General features: G+C 29.4%; 2 protein-coding genes across 2 annotated transcripts; both read right to left on the reverse strand.

The window, feature by feature from the left end:
- Positions 1 to 3924: 3924 nt before the first annotated feature.
- Positions 3925 to 4982, reverse strand: LOC127788282 (heavy metal-associated isoprenylated plant protein 12-like). The gene is made up of 3 exons (XM_052316410.1): positions 4850 to 4982; positions 4597 to 4672; positions 3925 to 4497 (listed from the first exon to the last, which is right to left on the reverse strand). Exons 1-3 carry the CDS (start codon positions 4853 to 4855, stop codon positions 4220 to 4222), a joined length of 360 nt encoding a protein of 119 aa, XP_052172370.1. The 5' UTR covers positions 4856 to 4982; the 3' UTR covers positions 3925 to 4219.
- A 2272-nt stretch (positions 4983 to 7254) lies between these two features.
- On the reverse strand, positions 7255 to 7994 carry LOC127794034 (heavy metal-associated isoprenylated plant protein 12-like). Its single transcript, XM_052324902.1, has 3 exons — positions 7989 to 7994; positions 7722 to 7797; positions 7255 to 7620 (listed from the first exon to the last, which is right to left on the reverse strand). The coding sequence occupies exons 1-3, from the start codon at positions 7992 to 7994 to the stop codon at positions 7298 to 7300; spliced, it is 405 nt and encodes a 134-aa protein (XP_052180862.1). The 3' UTR covers positions 7255 to 7297.
- Between the last annotated feature and the right edge of the window lie 3588 nt (positions 7995 to 11582).

Consider the following 11582-nt stretch of genomic DNA (forward strand, 5'->3'; position numbering starts at 1 on the left):
TTCCTATTGAGGTTCAATAGAAATAAAAATGAAAAATATTTTTAATATAAAATAAAAATAAAGAAATAAATATTTTTTTAATGATGTAGAAAACGAAAATATATGGTAAAGTATAAATTATTATTTTTTTAAATTTTTTATAAATATAATCTTTAATATAAAAAATAATTCAAACATAATGCATTTATCTAAAAATAAATTCACAAAGTTCAGGGTCTAAGAAGTAGTGAAGCAAATCAAGTAATGATGGCGAGTGCACAGAAGCAATCGAATACGAGTGTGAGACGAAAGAATGACCAATTGTGGTAATCGTGAAAGGGAATGACGACATTCATCGAGGCTCAATTTTCGGGATTCAACAACGAGAGAACATCAATGAGCAACAAGAAATAATATCAACAATTTTCAATATTCGAAAATGCAAAAAAGAAGAAAGCTGGCAAAGAGAAGTAGTTCTTCAATCTTAATTATATAGTTGCTCGTTAGAGATGGAAGCAATTTTATCTCTAACATAATTAGTAGTTATAAACGCGTTTTCGATAATTTTTTATAATTTGCAAAATGCCATTAAAACATTTCACAAAATACAAAAAATACCCAAAAAAAGGTTTTTGGGCCATTCAGATGTTTCCGAAATGGGAAACGACTTCTAAACGTCAAAATAGAGTCTCCAAATTGTTTTCGTGCATCAAAGTTGAATACCAATTTTAATATGTTTACAAAGTTTCGTAGCAATAATTCGTCAAATCATATATCTCTTATGTGTAAAATTTTTACAAAAAATTGTTTTAAGGCAACTCTCCAAAACTATCTCTAATATCAACGATGCCTGTAAAAAACTATTTTTTATTTCAAAATTTCACTAAATTACTCTTCTAGTAATAATCAAGACTTTCTTTTTTTTCTCTTGCCCTCTGCTGATTTTTCATTAATAATACTAATTAGATAAGCCGCCGTCTAATTTAAAAGACACATCAATTAATTGGAACAGCCTAGCTCCCTCCATTTGTCACCTTGCAATGATATGTTAAAAAAAGGGTTCAACTTTAGGAGATAAGGACCCCCGCATTCAAATATTGACACTTTTGCTTGTCATGACGCATGTATTAGAAAATAAGTAAAATTAAAATGTTATTTAATACTTTTCCTCATAACATTGAGTTGTTTTTATAATAATAAAAAATAATTTATTATTATTATTATTATTTCATACATTAATCTTCTTGAACAACTGAATTATATCAATTCTACTTATTTCAATCTGTCTTTAGATTTTAAATTATTCAATGAATATAACATAATTAAATCTTAACGTGTAATCTAACTATGAAAAAGATGTCCAAATCCATGTGGAATTAAGACAATCAACTGAAGATGGCAGATAAGAACATCAAATTTAATAAAAATTATTGAACTATTGTTAAGGTAGCAGACTATAATTATTATAAATGGACACCAATTAAAAAGTGTTCCAAGTTAAATGCAAGTCTGAATCTCATGTGTCAAGTTGCTGGATTTTTGAGAATCATTCAATAAACGAGTGAAAAGTGAAAGATAAATTAATAATAAATTGACATGATATACATAAATTTATTTATGTTAATTTATAAAAATTATTTATGAGTATATTTTTTAATATTTAAAATAAAAATATTAAATATTACATTTACTGAAAAGATAAAAAATATTTTATATATTTAAAAATAATATAAACTTTCTTTTAATTTGTAAGTCTATTTATAACTTTTTATATTATTTTATAAATATTAAAAATTTTAATATAATAAAACTATTTTCATATTTTTCTTCATATTTTATCTTTTCTCATCGTATAACAAACTAAACACAATTTAATTATCTCTCATCAGTCTCTCTTTGATTCAATGATAGTTTAATTATCATTGAATCACATGAAAAGAGATATATAAATTGTCACGTTTTAACTAATTTGACAAATAAACATGGAAGATAAAGGAATTGTGAAAGAAAATATAGAAGTATTTTAATTTGTTATATTAATGATTTTAATAAAGATAAAAATTGTATCTCAAATTGCAAAATTATAGATATCATTATTATTATTATTTTCTAAATATTAATTGTGTGTTTTTTTTTTTTATATAAATCAAAGGTTTTCAATATAACTTACCTTGTGAAATTTTGGGGGAGATTAATAGAGAGAGACACGAGTGTTTTTAAATATTTATTTAGTTGCATGTTTAATGTCTTAATGTTTTGTAACTAGAATTTTACTATAGGGCCAGAAAAACTCATCAAAAAGTTTATACAATAAGGTTGAAAAGATCAAAATACCCTTGTCTCCAATATAAATTTACAAGGTTGTCACTGCACAACCCAGCCTCTCTCATCTCTCCATTCTTCCATGACTGCGCATAGAGCTCTCGCCTTCCTCTTCTTTTCTTTTTCCCATGGTTGCGTAATAGTCGATCGTCGCGGCACGTGGCCTCGTCGCCAACATTGTCGCTTCACAGACCGTTGCTAGATGCAACGACGGTCGGCGAGGCGCGGTGGCCGGCAATCGCACGGCCACGGCCATGGGAGAATGGAAAGAGGAGGGAGGCGATGGCTCTACGCGCAACCATGGGAGAAGGGAGAGAGGAGAGAGGGGAAGGCTAGAAAGGGTATTTGGGTCTTTTTGATCACATTCGGTAAGTCCGTCAGTAACCTTCTCAGGCAAAGTAGTGTTTTCCTTGCAACTAAATCGTCACTAATGATCATTTAGTGGTAAGATTAATAAGATCTCCCTAAAATTCTACCATTTTCATAGGCCGTGGCAACCGGACTCCATTATGAGGTAAATTAAAAGACTTCTGCTAAAAGGATTTGTTTAGAAATAATAAAAATTTAATTTGGTATCACTAAAAAGGCTTATTGATGAGAGAGCCCACTTCAGGTTCAGCCTCCACTGAAAATTTGATTTTGGGCTCGGATAAGCTATACCTAGTTAGCTCTTGAGACGAGAGATATGATGAGTTCGATTATTTAATAATGTTTAGTATAAGATTAAGGTTAAATTGAATTATAATATTCAATTATTAAAAAGTATATGTAAACATATATATAAATTTTATTATTACATATAAAGTATATTTTAACAAATTTTTGTTATAATTTGATCAACTAGATCATATGGGTATTTTACAAAAAGGATTAGTAATGGAAAATATATTTTAATAATTTTTTGTATAATTTATAATAAAAAATATGTAATTAATATGAAAATATATTTATTTTAACATAAGAAAGAAAAAAAGAAATCTAATTAGGGTTTTTCATGAAATAGAATTATAGCAATATATATAGGGAAAATTAAAAGTTCTATTAATTTTCTTAAAAGGGTAAAATGGATATATTGAAGAAAAATTTTATAACTCACTCCAAATGAATTTAATTGAGAAATGTGAAGTGTTGCGAGACATTTAATTTTAAACTAAAAACTTAAATTCAACTCATCTCAAGTATCGACTCAATGCCAAACACCATCATACACGTACCATTTGGATCATCTTCAGGGGTTGGTAATAGTAACCCTAAATCCGTACTTATGTGATGAACTAAATCTTGAGAGTGTCCTACCTACCACGTGGGTACCATAAGTGAATAATAAGAATATTTTTACAGGTTCAATAATTCAATACCTAAATACTTAATTTATTTGTTGTATCTTTAGGATGGTGTTAAATTGATACTTTTTGTCAATAAATTTTAATTTTCGTTGTCTTCATGGTAAAGAAAAGTAAAGATATTTTTATCATTATTTCAAACATGCATTAGTAATCTAATTATAATATTGAGCAAGAGGATTATATGAATTCTACTTATTTAATCTCTCGTTAATTAGATTTTATCATTATGTTAATAAATACGACAAATTAACGTACGTAAAAGGAAGGAGAAATTAAAATGCCCAGATTGAAGTAAGTTTTGAAGTAGATTCAAACACAATGCATTGAAGATATATATAGTAGTTGACAAGAACAAGTGATTAAACGAACATAATAATTAACTGGAAACAAAACACCACCACCCACTGAACGTAATAAAGCCCTTCATGGGAAGAACTTTCCTCTTTCTTTTTTATTATCCCACGCAGCGGGGTGCTTCATGGGAAGAGAAGAACTCAACCTTGGAATTCAGCAAATAACACAGCCCATTCGATCGGATCCTTCACTACGGGTCAGTACTAGGTATCTACTATCTAGTACCAGCTGCCACCATACGCTGGAGGCGGCGGGTAATAGAAAGTTGCTGGGTGGTACCCGTAAGTCTTAATGAACGAAGCCACGTAGTCATCCTCATTCGGATCTACTTTCTTTTTTGGATCCTCCTCCTTCTTCTTCTCTTCTTTTTCCGGCCCAAGGGATACGATATGTGCATGGCATATCTTCTTCAGCTTGTCCATCACTTCGACTGGATCTACAACCCCTTTCACTGTCAATTTGCCTTCCTTAACGTTCAGATCAATTTCTTCAAGTCCTGAAGAAATTTTAATATACAATAAGCGAAAGAAAACGATTCAGATTTGGGGAAATCAATTCCGGGTTTCTGGGGGGTCAAATTAGAGTCCAATGCTACCTGGAAGGCCGGACACTTTCGTCATGGCTTTCTTCTGGATTTTCTCGTTGCTAGTCTCCAGTTGCACCACCATCTTCTGTGGACATACAAAGTGAGCTTAATTAATTTATTACTTAGATCTTATTACATATATGTATATATACTACTTAAGCTAGCAGATTCCTAGACAAAAATGAAGATGGGAGAGTCAGAATATATCAAGGAGATCGAGACGTTAATTAAAGTGGGTGCAGAAAAGTGAAAGCTAATTAACCTTCATTTTCTGGGGAAAGGAGTGATCTGTTGAGCAGAGATTTGCCGGGAAATTTGCAGATCAAACGCTAAGAAGAAGAAGCAGATAGAAGAGAGATGAGGTTGCAGAAATGGAAGTGGGCAATGAGCTCAATAAATAAGAGCCAAATCTTGAGACGCAGTGGTCTCGCTGTCAACTGAGTCAGGTCTAAGTCAACTCTTTTCCACTGAGGCCGCATAAAAAACGAATTTATATATAATATATACGGAACATGTTATTTTGATACCCAGTTGCTATATATTTTTTATAAACCCGGTTATAATTTTGAGGCCCAATTCGTCGTCACCTTCAGAAGTGCCTTTAAATTACTTATTAACAAAATTGTCTTTATTGGCAATGGCATGGCAGTGCTCGCAAGCTTCGGTTTTTGAAGTAGAAGCGATGAACGATGCATCACATTCGAAGCGAAGGACCACTTCGCATCCGACTGGTGGGCGATTAAAATATAACTGACAAACTAACGGCTGTTGTCCCAAAAGCTGAATGGCTCACTCCGACGCTCCCACATTCGACCTAACAGAATGTGAGGGGATTTTCATACTCGATTCGACAGAATGTGAGGGGATTAATCATGGTGATTCAGTCGGGTACAGTGGTTAGACCAGTGCTCATTGCCCACAAGGAGCCCCTCATTTTGAAAGATTGCTCCTACACTGCTACTGGCGAGACTCAATCATTAATCCTTGTCCCAAACTTCACCAGCTATGACCAGTTGAGCTGCCCATACAGGCAACAAACTAACGACTCTTGTTTTTATTTGATATAGTCAGATCCATTGAACCTTAAATATATAATTACGTTTACCAGCATCGACAATTCGTATTAATTAAGGATTATTGGTGCTTAGTAAATTTAATAGTTTATTAAATAAATTTATGAATTTATACAATGTGTTAAATTTTAATCTATTTATCAAATATTAAACTCATCTAATCAAATACTAATATGTAAATGAATTTTCAACTTGATGAAAGTCTACATTAAGTATTGATTTTTTTTTTTAATTCAAATGTTGTTGTCCTTATTCATGGAGAATATAATTAGTATTGTATAGATATTATGGACGATTATTTTTAAAACATCGCCATCAATAGAATGAAAATACTTATTGATGATAATATACAAAAAATAATTCATATTCCATACTTTAAAATTTTGTTTCATATCATAACCAAATAATAAAAAATAGGCACCCCATTAATCACAATAGTTTTTAGGATTTTCCACCATCACTCTTTAACTATAGTGTTGATGGGTGATTAAGCAACTTATCAATTAATCTTTTCACAATATATATGGATTAATTTAAAGAAAGCACACAGATCAACTAGAGATCTATATATAATTTTAATACTTTAAATGAAAGATATTTAAAAAATATATAGATTTATTGAGACTTCACCACTCGATCATTAAGTGATATGATTCCACCAGCATGATCTAAGAACCTAACCCCATCCCTTAACTATACCCTAGAGTCATGTCTCAGGTAAAGTTCTCAGTGAAAATCTTACTTTATTATTACTAGGTAGACCATAAAAGTTCTAAATTCTATAATAACAGATAAGCATTTACTACTCGTGTGCTTGTTTTTCTACTCCTCTTTGCTTTTCACCTACTGCCAAATACTAATTTAACCATAAAAATTTACTCCCAAAATTTAAAGTTTCGAGATTACAAGAAATTAATCGATATTGTGTTGAGTCCCCGACTTCAAAAGCTTTAGCAATAATGTCACAATCCACATAAAATTAGTTTTAAATACATATTTTTGCTTCTGTTCTTACACATTTTTTTATTTAGATATTTAATTTTTTTATTATTTTAATTATATCTCTAAATTATGCAATTTTAAGACAATTTAACTCATATATTTTGACTTTTTTTTATAGACATTTAATTTTTTGTTGTTTTGATTATACTTTTGAATTATGTATTTTTTTTTTATCAATTTAATCTCTTGTCAAGAGTAATATTATATATGACTAGTATATCTAACACTTGCATTGATTAAACACTCAATAAAATACATAAATACAGAAGTATTACATTAAATATCACTTTAAAGTGTTTAAATATAATTTTTTTATAAACCATTGTTTTAAATATATTTTGCAAACTTATAAATTAAATAAATAAATATATAATACTATTTTTTTCAAATATAATTAAAGAACAAAGCATTAAAATACCAATAGAAAATTAAAAAAAAATCTACATATAATAAAATTGAAACAACAAACCAAATGACCAAAAAAAAAAAAATGTATTTGACCTAAAATCTGTCATCCGCTATATTCTAGAAAGGAAAAAAAAAAGGGTTCCAAATGCAAAAACAATCGTCACCCAGTAAAGATACTGTCCTTTTTCTCCCGGCTCTGCTTCGTCGGAGAACTGAGAATTACGGATTCAGCAGATAACACAGCCATTCGGATCCTCTTCTACGGGTCTGTAATAGCCGTCATAACTTGGAGGCGGTGGGTAATAGATAGTTGCCGGGTGGCTCCCGTAGGTCTTCACGTACCAAGGCCCGTACTCATCCTTCGGATCTTTTTTCTTAATCGGATCCTCCTTCGCCCACGCCGGCAGCTTTTTCTCTTCTTTCGCCGGTCCAACAGACACGATCTCTGCGCGGCAGATCTTTCTCAGCTTGCCCGCCACTACGACTGGATCCACATCCCCTATCACCGTCAACTTGCTGTCCTTTGCGTTCATGCCAATTGATTCAACTCCTGCAGAAATTAGTATATAAGAGAAGACGAATGGGATTTGGGGAAATTGGGCGTTTGAAGATTTGGGTTTCGTCGTTTTAGTTTCAAATAAAGATCAGTACCCGCAAGGCCGGAGACTCTGGTCATGGCTTTCCTCTTGCACTTGTCGTCGTGAATTTCCAGTTTCAGTACCACCTTCTGTCATCACAAAATTAGGATCATTTAGTTAGAGTTGATTATATATATATATATATATATATATAAATACATTAAGAATCTGAACGATTTTGATGGAAAATATACGAAAGAGAAAAACTACAATGAGAAGAATCAGAATCTAGCAAAAGTTAATGTGGGTGCGGAAAAGTGAGTGTTAGAACCTAACAAACCTTCATTTAATTTCCGAGAAACGAGTGATCCGAGCAGATAGATTGCGCAGGAAAATTGCAGATCAGACGTTAAGAAATAGAAGAAGAAGAAGAAGAGAGAAGAAGTGTAATGGAGTTGCAGAAACGGAGGTGGCCAATGGGCTGAATAAATAAGAAAGAAATCTAGAGAGAGAGAAAGAGAGAGATTCGGAGTCTTAACATTTTCCTTTCAGTTGGAGAAGTGTATAAAAAAGCATATTATTATTATGTTTATAGAAAAGAGGCAGAGGAAGAAGCTTTCAGCCGCCACGTTTTCAGTAGAAAGAAATCAATGTTCTTGCTCAAAATCAACGGCCAAGCTCAAGAATCATCGCAGAAGCAGAAGCATCTTCCTATTCAGTTCAATTCTTCATACAGATTATGTTGTACAATTGCCTTTTGGGTTATGAAGTAGTGAATGAAACGAATCTACTACTCTCTATGCCAATTTTCATTAGATTTAACTAATAGTCTCAACCGCCAACTGCCAACCGCCATCATCTATTATTAATTTCTTACGATCAAAATTACACTTATATTTTCTGAGATTAAGTAAAATTTAGAAAACACTCTTTTAATTTTGAGAACTTATAATAATATCTGTTGATATTTAAAATTTATATAATAACATCATCCAAAGTTTAAAACTTTTGTCAACCAATACTCATGTTATTCAACAATAATAATTAAAAATTTTAAAATATTGAAATACTTTCCTATTTCAAATCCTTCATCTCTTTAGTCAAAATTGTAACGAGAACTCTAAACCTTAGTATTATAAATGATTTTTTTTAATATGTGAAATGTGAGCGGTAAAATAAATGACTCATCGCGTTTATAATCTGTCACATTTTGACTTGAGCCGATCGGATAGGTAAGTCACGAGTTAAAACCAACGATCTAACCCCTTAAAAATAGAAATAGATGTAGATTATTTACAATTGATGGGACAAATTCAAATACATAATTTTACGATAATCTAAACTCTTGAATGTATACATTGAATTATCTACACTACTCTTAGAATTTATTTTTTTCTGAGTATTAACATTGATTATTGAGTTTTAATTTTAACACCAGTAGAATTACCCACCAACAGATGTTGGTATTTTTTATTTTCTCAATTTTTTCAAAATCATAGAAAAAAGAGAAAGAAAGGAAAGATAAAGAGAGATAAGAAAGAAAATTACAGGGTTAAAATGATTTTTTTTTATATTTTTTAATGTCGTAGAAGATTGTTGTAGTTTTTCTAAATTGATTGGTATCTCTTGACTTTCGCCCGGGTCAGGGGTATTTTTGTAATTACATTATTATTTATTAATATGCATTTTTAGATTAATATTATACATATCATTATCATAGAACAAAATTATATCTTTATTATATAAATATTTTGTACAAAAGACATTTTGTGCGATCTTCACAATATTATATATGTGAATAGTCATGAATATCACTACAAATCTACCATATCCACAAAGTATTCATATAATTTGTCTAAATATTCACAAAATATTTGTAATATCCATCAATATTATGTAAATATTCATGAATAACACTATAAATCTACAATATTAATGGAATATATTTATATGATTCACAAAATATTCATTATTTTAGAACAAAATTATACCGTTATCATGTGAATTTTTATAATATTTGTAATTATTCTATACGATGCTCATAATAGTACATGAATATTCACTTCAAATTTGTAATATTCCCAGAATATTCATATGATTTGCGTAGTATATATTCATAGAATATTATTTTCAACTATGGCTAATATTTTATGTGGAATATAACGTTGTGGATTTGCACATTTCAAATCTCTTAATGCCTATATTTATAATCACTTCCATGTACTAAAATTACTACAAGTAAACATAGATAAATAATCAAGTATTCTAAATTTTTTATTCAAGTGTTATTTATTTAACGAGGTCAATTATACAAAACTATATATATATATAACTTCATCAAAAATATATATAGAATATAAATATAATAAAGATATGTAGTATTTGCAAAATATTCATAATATTTTGAGAATATTCATTAATATCATTACAAGTTTGAAATATTCTCATAATATTTAGCTGGCGGTTTACTAGTGAAAATTTATGTGGATTAGATCTTTCTCAGCTTATGCGTCACTTTGACTGGATCGAATCCACCTAAATAAAAAGATATTACATGAAAGTAGATACAAATACACAATCTTACAATAATTCAAACTCTCAAACATATGCAATTAATTATCTACGCTACCGTAAGGAATTATCTTTTTCATGAGTATTATCAGTTATTATTGAAGTTCAATTTGAATACTAGTTGGATTACTCGCAAAAAAATGTTGGTATTTTTTTTTTTATATTTGATCAAAATGATAGAAAAAAGAAAAAGAAAGGAAAAATAAAAGAGATAAGAAAGAAAATTGTCGTAAAAGATTGTTGTAGTTTTTCTAAATTGATTGGTATCTCTTGAATTTCACCCGGCCTCAGGGGTGTTTGTGTAATTACATTATTATTTATTAATATGAATTTTTAGATTAATATTATACATATCATTATTATAGAACAAAATTGCATCTTTATTATAATGAATATTCTGTACAAAATATTTTGTGCGATCTTCACAATTTTATATATGTGAATAGTCATAAATATCACTATACAAATCTACCATATCCACAAACTATTCATATAATTTGTCTAAATATTCACAAAAATATTTGTAATATCCATCAATATTATGTAAATATTAATGAATAACATTACAAATCTAAAATATTAACGGAATATTTATATGATTCACAAAATATTCATTATTGTAGAGCAAAATTATACCGTTAGGATGTGGATTTTTATAATATTTATAATTATTCTATATGATACTCAGAATAGTATATGATATTCACTCCGTATTTGTAATATTTCTAGAATATTCATAAGATTTGCATAATATTTATAGAATATTATTTTCAACTGTGGCTAATATTTTATGTGGAATATAAAGTTGTGGATTTGCACATTTCAATTCTCTTAATGCGTATATTTATAATCACTTCTATATACCCAAAACATAAAATACTAAAATTACTACAAGTAAACATAGATAAATAATTAAGTATTCTAAATTTTTTATTCAAGTATTATTTATGTAATGAGGTCAATTATACAAAACTATATATATGTATATATATTTATATAAATATAAAAAACTTTTCATCTAAAATATATATAGAATATGACTATAATAAAGATATGTAATATTCGCAAAATATTCATACAATCGTCATAATATTTTGAGAATATTCATGAATATCATTACAAGTTGAGAATATTCTCATAATATTCAATTGCTAGTTTAATCATAAAAATTTATGTGGCATAGATCTTTCTTAGTTTGTGTGCCATTTTGACTCGACTGGATCCACTTGCCCTATTCTATTCAATTTGGTGTCTTGTCATTGGCCTTCATGTCAATTGATGCAGCTCCTCCACAAAGTTGACTATGAAATAGATGGTAGAGTATTATTTTTATAATAAAAAAATTTAAATAAAAGGTAGATTG

This window comes from Diospyros lotus, chromosome 1, assembly GCF_014633365.1.
Source record: "Diospyros lotus cultivar Yz01 chromosome 1, ASM1463336v1, whole genome shotgun sequence".
Classification (NCBI taxonomy): domain Eukaryota; kingdom Viridiplantae; phylum Streptophyta; class Magnoliopsida; order Ericales; family Ebenaceae; genus Diospyros; species Diospyros lotus.